The sequence below is a fragment of the Lissotriton vulgaris genome, chromosome 1_1 (genome assembly GCF_964263255.1).
Source record: "Lissotriton vulgaris chromosome 1_1, aLisVul1.2, whole genome shotgun sequence".
In the NCBI taxonomy this organism is placed as follows: Eukaryota; Metazoa; Chordata; class Amphibia; order Caudata; family Salamandridae; genus Lissotriton; species Lissotriton vulgaris.
Window position 1 is genome coordinate 432,839,492 of NC_141685.1, and position 20,629 is coordinate 432,860,120.

The 20,629-nt window shown below is 45.5% G+C and overlaps 1 protein-coding gene across 1 annotated transcript in view; it reads right to left on the reverse strand.

Moving 5' to 3' along the window:
• LOC147747309 (E3 ubiquitin-protein ligase RNF170-like) overlaps positions 1 to 18,541 on the reverse strand; it is a 33,452-nt gene extending 14,911 nt beyond the window's left edge. The window contains exons 1-2 of the mRNA XM_086936222.1: positions 18,098 to 18,541; positions 4,269 to 4,338 (exon numbers count right to left, since the gene is read on the reverse strand). Coding sequence (XP_086792348.1) covers positions 4,269 to 4,338; positions 18,098 to 18,144 — 117 coding nt within the window. The 5' untranslated portion in view covers positions 18,145 to 18,541. The remainder of the gene's footprint in view (positions 1 to 4,268; positions 4,339 to 18,097) is intronic.
• Positions 18,542 to 20,629: the final 2,088 nt, after the last annotated feature.

Consider the following 20,629-nt stretch of genomic DNA (forward strand, 5'->3'; position numbering starts at 1 on the left):
ATGTTTGGAACTATATTTTGGGTAGAATTCCCTGTTACAGGGATGCACGTCTCCCCTAAAGAAATATACTCGTTTACATTCCTTTCTTCGGTACCAAAGTCCTAAAGAGCGGGCGTGGCTCTGCTGCTCATGAAACCACGTTTGACTATCCTGTAATCGAGCAATCACTTTCCCATCTTTAACTTCACTGACCCGCAGTAGCACATTTTTAATGACCAGTTTTCAAAAAATGTTGTCACTCCATTCTAAGGGAGCTTTTGTAAGCAGAGGGTTCCAGTCGGAATTAATAACACCACATGACAATCCACGTTGCTAGCATGGAACACCTCGCCTTCCCCGTCATCCCTGTTTAATGACCAAACATCGCTCAGCTCAGCATCGTCTGACTTAAAGATAAATGTTGTGCAGCGTCAGAAGGACAGATTGGAGGACACTGGAGGTGTGAGATGACAACACCTGCAGACGCCTACAGTTCAGCGGGTTCACATGCCTTATCCTTCACACGGGTGTCAGACCTATAGCCATCTATGGTAGGAACCTGCAACCGCCCGGAGGCTCCAAAGTTCAAATCCTATCAGCTTCAGATATTAATCTTTTGAGCTGTGTGAAATGGATTTCAGGTGACCTTTCACCTAGTTCTTGTTAAACCTATGTTAGTACTGAGAGAAAATGGAGCCTGAACTATTCTTTAGTATGAAGAGAAAGAATGGTCCGGACCTGATTCTCATTGCGGAGATTCCACCCCGAGTGCAGAGGCTTCCCCACGACTGTAGGGCCCCCACCACGAGCGGGGAGGCCCTTTGTGAATCAGGCCCTCCATGCGCTCTCTCATTTTTTGTGAAGAAATTTGTAATTACTTCAAATTAAAGATTTTCATCTTAGACCTAAAGATGAATATACGATGTTACACTGCGGTGTTCACACCGTGATACCTTTACAACGCAGGCATTACAATGCAAGTCCTTACAACGACTTGCGCTGGAGGATGCTGGACTTACGAATAGTATGATTTACTATTCCAACTCCAGCCTACGTTACAGCAGGGAAGGTGTTGGAACAGTAAATCATACTTGTAATGACCGATTTGTAAAGGTATTGCGGTGTGAACACCGCGATGTAACCAATGTTTCCCACCTAAGATACATATTGTACAAGATCAGCCGACACCTGTTTCGCTCAGGCCGTATATGCCCTCTGTCTTTCTCAAGACAGTGAATGGTTTCAGTCTGTAAAACAGATGGATAAATGGTCTCTTCTTCAGGGGCGCTGAAGTAGGAGCGCCTTCCCAGAAATGGTATCAGGCACCCCAGAGTCCATGTGTCCACGTCTACTGCTTTTCATGGGTTAAGTCTAAGAAATGGTAAATTTACTTTCAAGTCAGTAATGAAACTGAACCACAACATATGCACTCATGAGTGACGCTGTATAGTCTTACTTTGGACTTACATTTTCAATGAGAATACTATTCTCAAACCAAATATCGAAGCTGCTAACATATAGCGAGTGCTTTCCTTCATGGAATGTGAGAGATTATGTAGTTGCTTGTAATATTAACAGTTTGTCTTTTATTACGAGCTTCTGTGTACTTAATACAGCGTATTTACAGACAAATATCATGAGCCATTACAGCCAGATAAAAACCTGCGTAAATCTGGTAAGATTTTTTCCACTTATAGGCCAGTGTGTATGTTTAAATTTAGAGGAAACTTGAGAAGTGCAGGCGTATCTACCAATTGAGAATTTGGCCTTGTAGCACCCATGGTCACTGTTTACCTTAGGCAACTGAGAGTAAATATAACCTTTACACAGAGTCTGTGTTCCGGTAAAGGAAATCGCCCATGCATATTTCTAAAGTGTATGTACACTCTAAAACAAATGCAGTGCACGTGCAGCTTGTACTATAGACTTGATGGCAGTAAAGAGTCTCTGTGAGTGGGCAACTTAGGCGCTCATAGGAGAAATGTGCTGGTGCGCGCAGCCTCCTGACAAAAGCACCAGCTCTTTTTTTTTTTTTACAAATTAACCACTGGTAAGAAGTGAACCAAAATATAATTTTGAAAAGCTTTTAAACAAAATGAGGAACTTAATACATCTAGGATTTCTGTTTTTTGAATTAGCTACTGTAATGCTGCAGTACTTCCATACCCCTGTGTCTGAGTACCAAGCAAAAAATCCTTAAACTAACAAAGGTAAAAAGTCATAGATGCAGCTACTTGAGCTGCCTTCCATTGCTCCAGATCTACCAGGCACCACAGGGCCACGCAAAGTGGCAATGCATGGCTTGCTCAATGCCATCTAGGCTGTGTGTGTCACCCTTGCGTGGCTTGGTAAATCTCATCTAGGTGTTGCGTCACCCTTGCCTTACCTCGAGGGGCTCAAGGCCAATGCAAAACTTTGATAAATATGCTCCTAAGTGTCTAGCTTAGACTGGATGTAATGACCAGTGAGTGCATCCCTAAATAATTTTGGTAGCCTGGCTTTTGACCAGAATAACAGTTTCTTGGGTTTAAAATGTTAAGTTGCTTTATAAGAAGGAATGTAGCCCAGTGAGTCCAATGACAGATTATCCAAAGAGCTGACCACATATATTGCTACATAGGGGTGCAGCACCTAGAGAAACAAGCATTAATGAACCCAAAAGGTCACACCTACGAGACCTATTGACTTTGGTAATGTTTAACCATGCTGTACAGCATCACAGCTGCTGTGCAGCCAAAAATGAATGGCAGGGTATGCCCAGATGTGGGTCCCTTGCTCATGTTGCCACTGGATTCAAGTTAGCCTGGCTGATGAGGGGTGTTAGCCCAAAACCGGTCCCATGATGCTTGCTTCCAATCAGTGAAGACCTGGCTTGGCAGTTCGGGCTGGACTGTTCCCATGGGAAACATGGTCAAGACTGATTTGTTTATGGCTGGGTCTGAACAGAGGTGACGAAGTGAGAAAAAGAATGATGATGGATTCAACCCAGATCTAATAGTGACTGGGAGTGAGTGTCTGAAAAGTTTCAGTGCTCCGTCCATCACCTCCTTTTGTTTGCTATTACACGACTGCCATGTAATTAAGTACGTACCTGCATGCCTCCATAAGGGCACAAGTTTTGTGTTTCTTTTTAGTTACCAATGCAAGATAGAAATGTGTGCAAAAACGTTTTTTTCAAAGTTAGTGTGAAAGCGATTTTTGAAAAAAGAAAATACAACAGATAAGCAGGCTGCAGGAGCAGGTTGAGAGGTGGTGGGAAGCAATGGAGAAGTGTGGCTCACTGGTTAGAGCAGGCAGACCCTGAAGCAGAGGTCAGACCCGGGACCAGGGTTCAATTCCCGACGCGGCAGGATCTTGAGCTCAAATGTCCATGGACTCGATAATTCTCGCTTCGGTGCCTGACCTAATCATGGGTTCACACTCTGCAACTCTGGGCATTAAGCTTGCCTAATCTCCACAACGGCCCCCCCCGCGGCGGAATGCCTGGCTTTCACTTCGGGGATGCCCTGTAGGGGCTATCTCACAGGGAAAAGCCAGGACGGGTTCCCAAGGCAAGTGCTGAGATACCCCTTCGGGGGTCGATTCAGGCGCTATATAAGAAACATAATAATAATAATAATAATAATAATGCAGTGGGCAGGGGAGAAACAATATAAGATAAAGAACACATGGGCTAAGAGACAAATTCACAGGTGAATATAGTTACTTGGAGCATCAGAGGAAAGCACACAGGCAAGAGAGAGCAGAATGAGTGCAGGTGAAGGGAGAGAAGCACATGGGTGAGAGAGTAACATGGATAAAGGGAGAAAGGGAGAAAGCTCAAAAACTCATGCACTTTCACGGAATGCTTAAACAAAAAGAAGAATTGAGTAAACTAAATATGACCAGAAGCCTGCCAATGACAGAGTTGGTAAAGAGGCTATGCTCCATGGGAGGGTCAAATACAAGATGCACAGACTGAAACAAGGAAAGCCATTTAATAGAACATAAGCAAATAAAAGTGATATTATACCCAACCAATGGTAAGCATTGGGTGCACAATAAGCCCCTGTATGTTCTTGGTAAGCCCACAATATGTCTTTCTCAACCAGAAAGCTTGCGCTGTCTGTTGGGCTTGACCTAATAAATCTAGGATAGCCACCTCTACATTGGTGATAGCATTTGAGATCAACAACATTTTGGAGGGTATTAATGATACAAAAGTATAAGGTACTTTTGTCTATGATTACAATTCAGCCATAGGTAGTGATATTTATTCAATTAAACGTGGAATAAGAACATTGGCCTACCTTGTGAGCAGAACAGTGACTGCCGAGTCTTGGATGCTTGGTTACCTTATGTTGGTGAACATGAGCAAATCTGAAAAGATACAATTGATGTCATGATACACTGGAAGGAATGAAACACTCTGATCTTATAGTACGTAGAGATAGTATAGTTTAACATCTCATGTCACAAAAGAAACACAGGAATGAGAAAGCAATGCATGGTGATGTCTGCAACCAAAAACTGTGAGGGCTGTTCTGAGTAGTAATCACCTCACCTTGGTGGTGTCTTGATGTTTGGTGTTGCGAGGTCAAGTTACTTTTTTTTAATTCAAGGCAAAATATTAAGATATATGTAAACAAAGGTATACCGGTTTGCTCTTTTTGGTACACAACAATCCTCAAGCACACATATTGGCAAATTTAACAAGATCCACATAGGATTTTTGACCAGAATATTGAACTTCTAATATCAAGATGATGTGGCCAAAATATCGACTGTCACAATATTGTGAAGGCAAGCACATGTAGCTAACTATACATATACTATTGTTAACTCCACTTATATGTACCTTCATGTTACATATATTCAACATGCATAGAAGTGGGGTTAACAATAGTAATTTTGCACATACATATATATACTTAACTTCACAATATAGTGGTAGACAACATTTTGGCGATTATTTTTTGGCGAGTCGATATTTTTTCCACCATATTTTGACATGCAGCCTCTGCACTAATAATCATAATAAAGACAAGTCAGATATAACTTTCCTACAGTGACCCCTTGGGCCTCCCAGCTACAATCATGGAAAATGCCACTTGTCACCATCAGTGTCTCAAATGCCACATCAGTACCACTGGTCCTACTGTACCAAGTGGGTATCACGGCTAGTGGTGCCAGCCACCTACAGTGACTTAGACCACAGTTACTGAACATCTAGTCACTCTCAGTGCCAACGGTAGAATCCACATGGATGGTTCCCCAACCAGATGTGCAGCTGAAGCCTGGTTAAACCAAGTTACCAATGTTTGGCAATGGTTCGACCAGGAATATAAAAAAGTTGCTCTTACAGCAAGGTCCCTCTGTCACAACAGCGTGTGCTTCATCGTTCCAAACTTTGAAAGTGTTCAAGTGGCCACTTTGAATCGCATTTATAGTGGTGTTATAATGTTTCTGTAAAATGCTCCGGACTCGTCAATTGTAGGATAGATGTAGTGGTTGTAAGTGTGATTCACATATAACATAAGGGACAGGGACATATTTACGTAGGTGTTGCATCTACCTTGAACCACGCACATTCCTGACCTTTCACGCAGCGCAGCAAGGTGGCTTGCTGTGCTACACGAAAACTACTTAAATATGCCCCATAGTTTCAAAGTGAGGGCAAACAGGTGTGAATTGGGGTGGTATGGGCTGTCATAGGAACATGCTTAGCTTTCTCTCTTTCTTTCTCTCCAAATCTCAGTAGCTGGCATGTTCGAAGACATAGAGGAGCTGGCCTAATGATTAGGGCGGTCGACCTCGAATTTGGGGAACTGGGTTCGAGTCTCGGCAAGGACGATAAACATCCTGCGATTCTGGGAAAATCACTTAATCTCACTGTGTCTCAAAAAAATGAATGTCCTCATGTAATGCAACTGGTGCTATGTAAGGCACTCTGATACCCGATTCAGGTCAAGTTCGCGCTATATAAAACTATGTCAAATAAAATAAAAATAAAAATGCTAGTCATAAAAGTATGAGTTTATATCCCACAATAATTCATTTATTCCTTCTAGGAATTCACAAATGTATTCCTGGTGGGTGCAAATGTATTTATAACTGTGACTTTTTCTACTAATAGTGTGGAGACGTGCGCAGTGGTAAAGCTCACTCTAGAGGTAAGAAAGAGTGTGGTTTGCCTTGGAAATTTGGGAACTCTCAGAATCATATAGATTTGTGGATATTCTCAAACTTCAATACCACCCCTTTCCACCCTACAAATAGAAGGAGATGTTCCCCTGCCAAAGGCTGGGTTAACACCACTTCCAGGATGGGAAGTGCCATGCGATCACCCCCAGGTTTGGAGTGGATGTAGGGGGAAGAGAAGGTGATTTGGTATACCGCTTTTAGAAAGACCCTCATGTGCCATCCCTTGGCACCCAATACTCCTTAAGACTTTCCCCTGTGTTTTTGCTGCTATTTTTTCGGATTACAGATTGACAGGTGGCCATGTGTCTCTGAGTCTGCGGAACCTGGTCAGGGATTTTAAATTATTGCAGTATACTGCACTCTTGACCAAATAACTGTCTTAAAGGTGAGGCTTATGTGTTCTTGCATGTTATTTCAAAGAACAGTGAATTCAGAAAACTTAACAATCCACATATTGAATTATACTAGTAATCATCCTTCTATAGATGCTGTAGTGATTTCCCTTGTGGGACCACTTTGGTACTCCCTTTGTTTCGTGTATTAGCTGTTTTAGCCTGCCACTGCTTAGCACAGTCACACATAATATATTTGTTTTTGTGACATGATGCTTTTTAGAAATATGCTATACATATTATTTTTTATTCAATGACTCTTCTTACATTTCGTACAAGGTTGAACGACATGGTGTACTGTTTTCTTATGTCCAGTCAGCATCATCACAACTTTTTTAGACATACCACAGTAGCACAGCTGCAGTTGTCTAAGACAATAGTTCTTATCATATAAACCATGTCTCGTCCCCTAGGGGGGCAAAGAGGAGAATTCCAGCAGAGAGACAGCCCTGGAATGGAGGCAGCAGCCTTGCGTAAACTGAGCTTCCAACTATGATGCAGACCACCTAACTACACACACCAGGTATGCGGTCTTTTGCTAATCCCAGAGATCACTAATATATCCCTGTGCTCACATAGTTAGGGTAGGCCTAGAAAGATATATTAGTTGCCATGGTTGGGTTGTTCTTTATATACAGCCAGCTAGTAATGTTGATTATGTTGATTTGTTGTATTTGTTTACTTATCACAGCACACTTCCTTCAAAATAGGCTACAATAGTTTCAATAAACATATTGTTAACTTTCTTTGGGTCTTTCCTTTGTTTACTATGAACATGCATGAGTGAGAAATGAAAGGGGATGATCTGTTTTCACAGTTCCTTGGGGACTAGAGGGTTATGTTCTAGGTTTGCCAAAAACACCTGCTACTCTGGAAGGTTAGGAGTTTAGGTGAGACACTGTGAGCTAGTCAGATTAGGGCCTATAAGTACTAAATTAGTAGAGAGACTCAGTCCCTCCATTCTGATATCCTAACATCAAAAGGCACAGTTCTGCTTTCCCAATAGAATCCCTGTGACAAATCTATCTTCCCTTTTCTACCTATTCTTGTCTTTTTTTACATATAGTAGTGTGTTTTTATTTGTGGCGTTTGATCAAGTTAATGTAAGATTTGCCACACGAAGGTAGTTGGATCTGTAGTCCTTCTTGGTATAATTTCTCAATAGAACCTTTGCAAATCATAACCAATTCCCCGATACACTTACATGCAGCAGAAGCTCAGAAAAAATAGAAAAGTAGAAAAACCCACCTACTTTTATAGGTCTCTCACTGGAAGCTGAATGACAATACAAATGTTAATCAACAGTGCCTGCCCTGGTGTGTTGTGGGCATTTTAAGTGATGTTCTTGCCAACTGCAGGATTACATCCCTGGGTGACTAATTTCAGATATGGGAAACCAAAGTCCTTGGGCAGGCCCTTGGGCGGGCATTTGGAAAAATACCACGCGTTCCCCGTGAAAATCTGCCAACATTCGCCTGGGATACATGACAGAAAGCACGTCCCGGCTTGGCAGAGGTCCGCTTGGAAGGAGTGACTTTGCACTTTTTAAGCACTTTTAAACTCCAAAATCTAAATTCTGGTGTCAGAAATTCTCAGATATTTCTGTTTGTGATTTTGCTGTTGTTGAGGGAGACTGGTTGCAACTAACTACACATTTCCCTCTTTGATAAAACATAACAGATGTGGTGTAACAGCATTCTAAAGGAGCCTCCGAGCAACTATTTTCTAATTGAATTAAAAGGACTTCAGCTTCACCTTGGCATGGGTGGAACGTAATGAAGAATAACATAGTTGCGGAGCTATGCGCCCCAAAGCCAATATTTACAGGAAATTGACTTAGGGCAGTGCCGCAAGTCTTCTTGCTGCCCTGCCCTACAGTAATGTGAAAGGGCAGGAATGCACTGTATTTATTAAATAAGGTGCATTCCTGTTCTTCCCCCTGCGATGGGACACAATATGCTGACTAGCAATAATGGGGGCACACTTGCACCATGGTGCAAAGGTGTCTGTGTTGCATGCAGGATTATTTTTGTGCAGGGAGTGGGGACCTTCCTTCACACAAAAATCCAGAGAGGCGTTTCCCTCTTTCCATGTGTGCTGCACAAAGCAGTACACATGGAAAGAGGAAAACACAAGCAGAAATAAAAATATGGCTCCTCGTTCTGGGGCGGCCTCAAAATCCATGGGTGATGAGAGGGAGAAGCCACTGCAACGCCCATGGAATGCCTCGTTGGTGCAAAGTAAGAAACGCAGCCACTTGTGCTACTCTGTCTTCCTCCATATCTATGAGGCCACGCTAAGTGGTTTTGGGTGTCCTCATTGATATGATTGATAGGCTTGGGCGTGCAGAGCATAAAAAAAGTGATCCTCCAGGGACCAAGACTTTTGTTAATAACCCCCTAAGTGTAGAGGCTCCATGACCGAAGGGCCCGCACTGAAAGTCTTTTGCAGGCCAACAAAACCACGAATAGTTGGAAATTGCCTGAAGGACTGAACTGTGGTGGCCGCCACAAACAAAAAATAGTGGAGGGAGTGCGGGAGGTGGAGCGCGGGAGGGGGTTTAATAATAAAGGAACTTACCTGAAGCTGCCGGCCACCTCTTGCGTCGCGCCTCAGTGTTCTTTCTGGTCACAGCAGACACTGGGACAGCATCACAGACTCCTTGTGCAATGCCTGTGCTGCTCTCACGCTGTGAGAGCAGCACAGGGATTGGCATGAGCGAACTGGTTTGACATTCCGCTCAGGACAGGGAGTCTGTGCTGTTTCTCTAACCCGGCTGTTCAATACAGCCTGGTTGAAGAAACCTAAGTGCACATGTGTTTTTGACAAGCCTAATGCAGCCAGCCAAGCAAACATGTGCACTTAGGAGTGCACAAACCGGTCCTCCGCCCATGGCCCCACCCCTCCCTACACACGCTGGCTCAGCCAGCAGGTGAAAAATAACACGATGATGGAACATCATTTTATTTTTCACCTACTAGCTCTGAGCCAGTGGGACGACACTCCTCCGCCAATGAGGAGCAGCCGCCTCTGGGACTGGAGATGTTCCCAATACATAAAGGGACACACTTATGAGCAAAATGTTCATCCCAGGAAGGCCTTAACATTCTACCTATGTGTTTCACTTCAAGAGGAATCGGGAAAAGGGGCCGAATACAGCTTTCTTTCCCAGGAAGGGCTGTATAAATGGTGAATAATACACCACAGGCATTATCAAATGCAAATAATGAGATTTCACTCTTGAATATAAAATGCTCTTTAAGTGAAGATAACTTTGCAAGTCTAGCTGAGCATAGTAACACTGGTAAATCTGACTAATATCCAATGCAATCATAACATTTATTATCAGTGCACTATTTACAAGGGGTACAGAATAAAACTATTATAAGTGGATAATCGAAAATTAAATAAATGACAAAAACACAAGTCTTCATAGTAACACCAAAGTCAGCCTTCTGAGACGGGCATAGTTCTCCCTCCATGTGCCTGGGCAGCGAATAGACAGGAGCAGCTGGGCATCCCGTGCCACTGACTGGGAGCACCGGCAGTGGGAGATGCCCCTAAACTCTCCTCTGTGTTGTGAGCAGTTCCATTGAAGGCACAAGTGCTTTAGAAAGGAAAGATGCAATGGGGCTTCCCAAGGTGGGACAGAGGTCTGCCCCACATTGTCCACAAGTTTCAGAAAATGGCTCTGAAGTAGGACCTCCACCTCATTTCCTAATTCCTTTTTCTCTGTGGAAATAGTTGCCATATGGCTAGCTTGAGGGTCCTTTGGCCGGGCATTACAACATTGGAGCCCATGAGTAACTCAAGGTGTGACCCTGGTATAGTTGCCAGCAGTGGTGCCCCACTTTAATCAGTCTATTTCTGCCCCCACTATTTTTTGCATTTGTTTTTTATTTATTTTATTTTGCTTTTCTGTGAACTCGGTGCCACCCAGCTTGCATTCTAAGTGGGCACATCAGAGCAGCTGTGCCTAGAGTACACACCAACTTGTGCAACGGGCACATCACTATAAAGTGCGTGCGTTCTCTTTGATGGCAACCCAGTGGACTGATTTTTGAGTTGACAGAAAGTCCTACCCCCTTCCCCACTCCCTACACTCTATAATGTCTATTTTAGAATAAGCCCGTGGGCACTAATCAAAGCAGGGAGGAGTACCCCTCACACCCTGGTGGGTGCTGAAGAGAGACATAATGTGGGTGCAAAGGGCCCCCTGACCACCATGAACTCCGGCGCCACTTCTCCTGCTGCACCTGTCATAGCTGTGCTAGTGCATAAGATTTCTCTTTTAAAAATCAAATCTGCCACTTGATCCAGTTCCTGGCTGGAAAAGGGTTGTGTGGGAGGAGCCGAGTGCTACTCGGTGTCACTTGGTCCCATTCACTGCATCCAAAAATAGACCGGAAACCTGACACCGTGATTGGGCAACGTTTAAGAGTCGTTCTGTGTGATTGGTGACCGAGCCTTGACTTTTAAAAGTAACTTTTGAAAGTATGTCAAGGGGAGGGCAGAGCCGTCCACCACGAGCCCATCTTTAAATAACAAAGGACGCCAGAAACTGACAGAATAAAGGAGAGGGGAGTTTTCAACTTTCGAGCGGCGCTGCCTCTGTTTACCTTGAATCAGCGCCAATGTCAGCCGTGGATTTTGGCAGCCGCTCTGAGAAGTTAAACATGACAGGAGGAATGGGCTCCTATTAATAAGCTGCAGTGTGCCTTCCAACATCTGCCTGCGACCATTGATTTCTCTTGAATGAAACGTACATTAGGCAAACAGGCATATGTGTTTGTCTGTACACATTAATCAGCCGTGAGGGAAACTTCTGTATGGTTTGATAGTGTTGTATTGTGAAGTTTGTATAGCGCCTCATTCATATGTTTCGGCTCTGAAGCGCTTCCAGGTGGTCTGCAGTGGGATAGTCTGTTTTGGATGGTTGGTAAAATGTCGCTTTCAAGGGTGCCCTACATGGGAAGAGTTTGAGTCTCATGCGTGAGGGTCGGAGGGGTGCTTTAAACATGCTCCTGTGAGCTTGTCCCTGTGCTTCAGCATGGAGTGAGTGAGAGCGGTCTAAGAAAGAGAGAGAGGTGGTCAATCCTGTGCATTCCTGCCATCTTCTACTAAGGTGGGACTCCATTTTATGCATAGCTGGTAGAGTGTGGGTGGAATGAGTGGCCAATATGGCACATTTGTGGCGTTGTGAGTGAGGTACAGATGGGTGCTCCAAAGGTTGGAGTGAAATTGACTCTACTCTTCAGTAACAAGATGCAAGAGAGACATTCAGGGGCATATTTATTAAAAAGTCATGCAGCGCACCAAACCACCGCGATGCGCCGCGTGAGAGGGAAAAGGACAGGAATGTTCCGTGTTTAACATAATATGGTGCATTTCTGTCATTTGCCGGATTTGGCGCACAATGTGATGCCTAGGACCAATGCAGGCACCCTTGCACCATGGTGCAAGGGTGCCTGTGTTGTAGGCAGGATTGTTTTTGCGCAGCAAGGGGCACCTTCCTGCACAAAAATAATCCCCTGAGGCATTTTTTTATTTGCTGCAGAGTGCAGCTCACATTGACAGAGGAAGATACCTCTTTACTTACCTTTATTTCTCCTTTTTATGCCTGCCCTGGGGATACGTAGCATTTTGACGCACTCCCAGGTCTACCGGTAATGGAAAATCTAAGAATGCATCAACTTCCATGAGTGTTGCATGGGAACACTCGTGCACCACCCATGGAATGCCTCCTTGGGACAGAGTAACGCAACTGAGGGATTTGTGCTGCGTTGCGTTACTCTAGATTTCCCAAGCCACTCAGGGCCACACAAGGATACCTTGCATGGCTCGATACATTTTACATGTTGATGGGCTGTCTCTCGTTGATGGACACTGACCAGGATCCTTTGCCGCATCTCTTGTTTCCTGATCGACTTGTAACACCGCCTGCACTAGAAAGACCTCCTGACCTGCCTTTATTAGCCTTGCTCTCAACTAAGCATTGTTAAATGAAGCAGGGGAAAGGAGGTGTGACCCTCTCTGTGCACTCACCCCCCTTGTGCTGAGACATGGCTACTTTGTGCTCAATATCATGTGGCAGATTTTGCATTGCATCCAGTGTGTTTCCTTGAAGTAGGTATGTTGGTCTGGTTTTCCAGTTTTAAGATTTTCTGTGCCTCCCTGTCAAAAGAGCAGCCTTCTTATATCCTACTGTGTTAAAAAAGTCTTGTGAGAAATAGCCACCAATGTCCTTGTCCAACGTCAACCTTTTCAATGCAATTTAATACCAGCTTGGCTGCCCATTGGACCCAATAATGCCTAATAATGGGGATAATAGTGAATTGAGAGGCACGCAACTCTGTGGGTGCCCTTGGCTGCTGTTATACATGAAAAACATTATAGTTTATTAAATCAAACACATGGGATGGTTTTGTACAGCACACACACCAAAGCCATGTATTTCGAGGTCAACTTATGTGTGATCTTGAAGAAAAATGAGTGAAAGGCAAATAAAATAATTGCCTAGGATCACACAATGTGGTCAACTGGGAAAGCCAGGACTGATCCTAAGTTTTCTGGTTTTACATTGTGCAGTTCAGCCACCAGATGTACAAGCTTTGCTTCCCCTGCAGCCACCTTACTTCCCAAAACAACCCCAAGCATCCACCATGCTGGCATCAATGCGACCCTCGATCACACCACAGACCAAACTTTTTGGCCCCAGGGAAAACGTTTGCAAGTACCCATGAGCTAGAGTCACAAGAGAACTGCTGGCCTGAATCTGGCCTACCAGACTGGTACCCTACCACCGCCACATCCCAGCTCTGTCCTCCTTCTGAGACAACAGCCATAGTGATAGTGCTCAATATTCTACCCTCCGACAGTGACACGTTGCTTCAGACCGGAATACCCAATCACAGAACGGGGTTTATGAATTTTGCCTGGACCAATGTAACAAATTGTAACACATTAAGCATTGCCAAGGCAATGAACTAGAGTCAGTGCTGTTTCTAAATCTTTAAAGTTTTCTTGCAGTTTATCTTCCTATGCCCTAAAGAAGTCACTTCAGTGGTAGGTGAGTCTCAGAAACCCCTTCACATCAGTACATCCAGCCCACAGTCCATAACAGATGGACATAATCTTAATTAGCTACATAATGGCATGAGAAAGTTATTAACTGGGTAAAGCCGAAAGGTAAACAATGGGGGCCATAGCTGTTTTCTTTTCAATGCAGAGGCCTACCCTCTTTTCCCACAAGGCATGATTTGCATAGTCACACTATCAAACCACCCCACCGTCTACATATCACAGGTTAGGAGTGAAAGAATGCTCACAACCCCTGAGAAACAGACTCAGTGCTTGTTAAAAGTTAATGAACTCTAGCGGAATAGGTGATTTATTTCCAGTTATGTGAGCCCTGTGTCAGCATCCCCAGAGATGGAACTGCAGGCCGGCCTCCCTCACGTGGCGGACATATAGAAGGTTGTGTAAGGTGAGAACGCACGTGAGCCACGGAAAAGCGTAATCTTTTCCATATACATCGTTGTGTAAGGTGAGGGGGCGCTTGAGTCGCGGAAAAGGCTCCATATTGTGATTATCGAATTGATTGAACACTTTTTTTCCTTATTTAAAGAGTTTTGGGTCAAGGTTCCTTAATCTAGAATGTGCATGGTTTCAGCACAGTTGCTTTATTAAATCGAAGGTTAGAAGAAAAAGCCTTGAATGGTTCCAGGGCTGCTGCCAAGTGTTTGACCGGAACCTGGGTGTAAAGTGTTGGTGGAAAGGAACTGTTTTAGAGACTGTATCTGGGATTCTTTGTGTGTCGAGTATTATACAAAACTAACACGAACCTGTGTTTTAGGGCCTCGTAGCTTGGGGAATTGAAAAACGTTGAATTTCTGGAGAAAGAACAGTCCACTGGCTGAATCTCCTCTGCAATAGCGACAGTTCTGTGGAAAAGTCTACCGGTATTTAGCGTTTCCGCCAGAAAGTAGAGGATTTTTAGTTCCCTGCCAACTCTCCTGAGGAGGGATATTTACAACAAAATTTCGGAGCGTTTTGGTACGCCAAAATTGGTAACAACGCACATTTTTAAAGAGCAGAGATGCACCATATCTTCAAAAATACAGCGCACCACTGTGTTTCCCCTAGCACTGGCACTATAAAAGCTGCCTAGCACCAGCGCTGCCCCCTTGCGCTATGTTGCAAGGGTGCCTGCAATGTGGGACACTTTCCTGCACATAAACAATCTTGAAAGGCAATTTGCTCATTCTATGTGTGCTAGAGCACAAATGCAAAAAGCAAAAAAAACGAGGAGTAATTAATAATTTCTCCTTGTATCGCCAGTCTCAGACTTAATTTTTGCTGCTGCCCCAGCCTTGTAAATAAGGGGCAGCGTCAAAAAGCAATGGATGTTGCAATGGAACACCCACTGCAACACCCATTGCACGCCCCGTTCGCGCTGAGAAAGCCTCAATCAATCAATCAATCAATCAATCATAACATTTGTAAAGCGCACTACTCACCAGTGAGGGTCTCAAGGCGCTGAGGGGAGGGGTGCTGCTACTGCTTGAATAGCCAGGACCTGAAGGTGAGTAGGTCCTGGGTCTGCCATAGAAGGATGGGGAGGGTGTTTCAGGTTTTGGCGGTGAGGTGGGAGAATGATCTGCCACCGGTGTTCGCTCTTCGGATGCGGGGGACGGTGGCGAGGGCGAGGTCGGGGGAGCAGAGCTGGCGGTTCGCAGTGTAGAAGGTGAGTCTTCTGTTGAGGTATGTTGGTTCGGTATTGTGGAGTGCTTTGTGTGTGTGGGTGAGGAGCTTGAAGGTGATCCTCTTGTTGACGGGAAGCCAGTGCAGGTCTTTTAGGTGGGGTGTGATGTGACTGCGGCGAGAGATGTTGAGTATCAAGCGTGTGGAGGCGTTTTGTATGCATGTAGCCGTTTCTAGAGTTTGGCCGAGGCTCCCGCGTAGAGGGCGTTTCCGTAGTCCAGCCTGCTGCTGACGAGGTTTGTGTGACCGTTCTTGTTTCGGTGGGGATCCACCTGTAGATCTTGCGGAGCATGCGGAGGGTGTTGAAGCAGGAGAATGAGATGGTGTTGACTTGCTTGGTCATGGAGAGTGTTGAGTCGAGGATGAACCCTAGGTTGCGTGCGTGGTCGACAGGTGTCGGTGCTGCTCCCAGTGCGGTCGGCCACCAGGAGTCGTCCGAGGTTGGTGAGGTTGTCAATCAAGGTGGTGGAGTTGGTGGTGTTGTTGTTCTTGAGGTGGAAGTTCAGGTCCCCGAGGAGGATGTAGTCTGTGGAGGTGAGGGCGTGAGTGTTGACGAAGTCGGCAATGGTGTTGCTGAACTGTGGCCGTGGTCTGGGGGATCTGTAGATGAGTGCCCCTCTGAGGGTGGTGTTGGAATCAGTAAGGATCTGGAAGTGCAGGTGTTCTGCGGTGCTGAGGGGGTCATTGGTGCTGGTCGAGACTCTAAGTGTGTTCCTGTGGACGATGGCGATTCGTCCTCCTGTTCCGTTGGTGCAGTCCCTGCGGGTGATCATGTAGCCATCAGGGATGGCGGGTGCCGAAGAAGGGTTCAACCAGGTCTCCGTCAGGAAGGCGACTTCTGGGGAGGTAGAATCGAGGAGGTCCCAGAGTTCGATGGAGTGTTTCCTGGCGGAGCGGGTGTTAGGTAGAGTGCATCTGAGGTGGTTGCGTCCTTTCTCAGTGGGTGGTTTGGTGGCTCGGAGGCTGGTGAAGCTGCAGCTCCGGCGGTAGAAGGGTCCTTGGGTTCGCTTTGGGTGGCCAGGAAGCAGGTGTGTGATTGTCCTTAGGTTAACTATGCGGTCTATAAGTCAAGATAAGTAAAGCATGAAAATGACCTTATTTACAAGGCGGAGTTAAGCACCCTTAAGTAACGCCGCTTTGTAAGTGAGGAGAAAGGGATGTCGCCACCATACGTTGCTAATAGTGACATTCTGGTGGTTATATACTCTTGTAAATATGTCCTGAGTTTCTCCAAGGTTTGAATCAGGAAATATGCATAATACGATAAACCAAATATAACAGTTTGATAAAGCACCTCTGGGTGAACCGAAAAGGCACAACCTGTGATGACTGTACGAGCTAGAGGATGAAGACCCACAGAGCCCATGTTCGTGACTTGCTCGAGGGTTTTTTCGGCACACTAAAACCACATTTACTTTTATATACCCCGCAATCTCTTTTCTATGGCACCTGGGTCAGAAGAATGGAGACATTTGGGGATAATCTCGTGCCCAATGCTGATGGCTTCCTAGGTGACTGCTTGTACTACCATATTGTACAACAAGATGCTCATGAAAATTGAGGTTTTAAAGAAAAGAGATTTGGACAAATGAACGAGGCTCATGACACTGGTCAAAGTGCCAGTGAAAAGACAAACGTTCTGCCCACCGGATTGTGTTTTGCTGCTGTCAGGGTGAATCACACACAAATACACTAATACAGAGAGGGGTGGAACTATTTGGCTTGTTTATGCGTTTGGCTTCCGTGTTGCCATAAGGTGGCAAGCTGTCTTACTCACATCCCCACATGCACATGCTCTGTTCATCCATCATGGGACTGGTGCTTCTGAGCAGTTCATTCTGGGCAGGATATTCTGGGCAGGTACATGCACGTTTGTTCTGTATTCATTCTTCTGCCAATCCGCATTACGTTACCAAAAACACGGAAAGATTCAAGAGGGGCAGGTGGAGTTTGACATTCTTAGCATATTTGTTTCTCTCCGTCACACTGTTTCATGAGCCGCAGACTCCATTAACCACACAAAGTCGGGAAGGACAGTTACAATCTACAAATGTACAATTCGTGTCACCTTGAAATGTTTTCCGGTGACTGAACCCGAAGCCAGGGGTGGTGATGGCGGTATCTCGATGTAGACTCACTATCAGAGCACTTTCACAAACTGCAGAGATAGTTGTGCCTCGCCTCCTTCGTTCTGTACAATTGGTTGATTCATTGATAAAAACTGTAAACATAATCCCCTGCGTCAGGACAGTTGTATAATATTAAGGCCCTGATTTCAAGTCGTGCGAAGTTTCTGAGGTTTATTTATCACACTCGATAACTGGGGTTGAGGTATTTATTGGTGAAGCAAATGCCACATATTCAGAGTCTGGGCCCTGGAAATAAGGCACAGTATGTGAATATGGTATTTACAGGCTCAAATCCTGCATGTTTTGCTTCTTTTGCTGGCATTTTTCACGATTACATTTCGATCGGTTTGCCCTGCTGGAAATTGTCAGGGGGAAATTGTAGGGATGATCGTTTACCACAAAACTCCCAGCTCCCCCTCATCTGCAAACTCTTGTTTGCACAGAGATCAGAATGTAACCCCCATCTCACAAGGAGGGCTTTATTATCTACACTACGCCCGTGGTAGTACCTCGGCACTGGCCCTGTAAACTAAAAGAAACGTACAGCTCGTGACTTTACCTACACACACATAAGTTAATAGTCGAAGCACAGAAAACCCTCCGTGGCAGGTAGGAACAAACAATTCAGCCAAACCCCTCGACTCTCCTCACCTTGTGTCTGACGTAGCGCAGAAAGCGGGGCTGAGCATCGTCGCCATAGTCTGTCTCTGAAGCGCCTCCTCGGCTGATGGGGAAGAGTTGTGAGCTGCGAGTGCCGCGTACAATTCATAGCGGCCGCCTGACTACAGCAGTCAAACATTAACCAGGTCATGTAATGCCAAGGTTTCCAGAAATGGAGCAACAGCAGGAAAGGAAACCCTCGCAGGAGAAATGGACTGCACCTGGTCATGTGGTTATCGGAAAAGATCTGCAAACCCGCCTCCCCGTTTTAAATAGCCTGTGACAAGGATAAGGATTCTGTGATGAAATGGCAGCGTTATCCTTGACAGGTCACGAGTAGTTTGACCATAGGACATGGCACAGCCGCGATTAGCTGCAGAAGGCTGGAGAACCTGCTCACCTGGCCTTCCTTCCTCCAGTGACTGATTGCTTTACATTACACAACGGCGAGAGGGCGTAATGTAGAGGCTTTACTCCGGCCAAGATGAATCATCTCTTCCCAGCACCGCCTAGGTACAGAAGCAGTTCTGTACGTGACGAACGAGGATGCTTCCCTTATTTCCTCCAAGCATTACAAGACCGCTCCGGTAAATATAGTAGGAATGGATTTACTCGCGTAATGCAGTGTAGGTAATGACGTGGAATCACCATCAAATCCCACAAGATTACCCACAGTTACACAACAAAGGTAATTCAGTGTTTGAAGTTATTTCTTGCCACAAGAAACTCCTCTAGCCTCATTTATGAAGGACTTGCGCCACTGGTGCGTCACTTTTTCCCATTTTAAAAGTGACGAACCGGCGGCGCAAGACCTTCATAAATAAGGCCCCTCGTGTCCAAAATGGGCGCATGAATTAATCTGGTGCTAAGAATTAGTGCTAAATGCACCAGAACAGGAATAGCCAGCACGAGCAGCTGCTCACACTCTCTAAATCTGCTTTTAGAGTTAGATTTCCCCCCAGCATTTAACGCTATTGTCTCATCGCAAAATGCCCCCCAATTCCAAAACCGGCGCCAGAAGGCATTTTGAGCTACGAAATAGTGATCAATGTGCTGTTCGGAGAGTATTTTTCCCCTACTTACTCCCGGCATGGCGCACTATTTTCTTTCTGCAAAGTGCACCCTCGCTTCCAAAATGGATGCGAGGAGGCGTTTTGCATTATTAACTAGCGCTAAACGCAGTAGAGCACAAATAGCGAGCGGCCGTTCACAGTCGTTAAATGTGCTCTCGCAGTAGGATTGTTTCACCCAAGTTACTTTTAATTACATTGTAAAAGGGTGGGCAGATTTCAACCGATAACCTTTAAGTATTGCCCGGCGTTAGTCGCCTCTCATACCACTCGAAATTATCAAACAAAGAGGCAGGCGCTGGAGACTGGAAGGCAGGAAACAGAAGTTTTATTCCGACGGAGCAGAACGCATCAAATCAGACAACAGGGTATCTTCTTGAGGTGCTCTAACCGCATCTCTGAGGCCTGGCCTCTTATACACAGGTTTATGGCTTTATTGCATGGAACACATGCTTGTCAATACTTTGATGTACGGAAAGCCATCCTAGGAATCCCCGCTTCAAGCCCCTTCCCACACACATTTACAGTAGAAGTCCCCACCCCGATCTCAGTAGGTGAGGACTGTTGCGCAGCTGGACATTCCGCCGGTTCCCGGAATGTGTGTGGCTGATCGGATCTCATGGGGTGGGGGCTTTGATCAGTCGTAGGTCCTTTGAAGAGGGGCAGCTTCCTACTGTAGGGGGCAATAAACTGCATCCGTAGGCCTAGGTGATGGCCTGGGATCGGGTCGGACAATCGGGCACAGAGGAAGGGGGTTCATCAAAGGATGTGTGATCATGAAAGGGATGGAGGGAGGTCTTAGCCAGGTACGGAATGTGACTCCGAGGCAGGGCCGCTCTGAAGGGGTGGTTTATGGCCCAAGCATGTGAGAGCGGGGGCTGTCAGTGCACGGGGGAAGTCTTGCGAGGTCAGAGGGACAGAGAGAGAGGCGCCGGCTATCGTCAGTGGGCAGAGAGGCCATGACATTCAAAATGGCTGCTGCTTACGCGCACATAGGAGCCTAAAAAAGGACAAGATGGCGCCGATAATGTTTATGTCGCAATCTAGATTTTAAAAGTCCTCCCTTTTCAACATATCTAGCCAGCTTGTCAATCTATGTCTATCCCCATTATATTTCGGATTTCTACTTCATATAAAGCTTTCATGCGTTCAGCTTCGAAGTCCAGAGTCTTAGGGCAGATACAGTTAGCAAAAAGTGAGCACAGGGGTGGCAAGCATTGAACACCCAGGCAGAATCCACATATTACGACAATCGGTATCAATACAACCATAAACAACCTCCACCCCCAGTCCTTTACAGCACTCCAGAACCAACTCCCAAGCGACCATTCTTCTTGTTCCTGATGAACTTCTGAGGAAAGTCTGTGGAGGTGTTCAATGGCTTTGTAGACTGAGGGCGAATAGTCCGGTATGTAGGTGCAGCAGCTGGACCCAATGATACAGCATGCTCCTC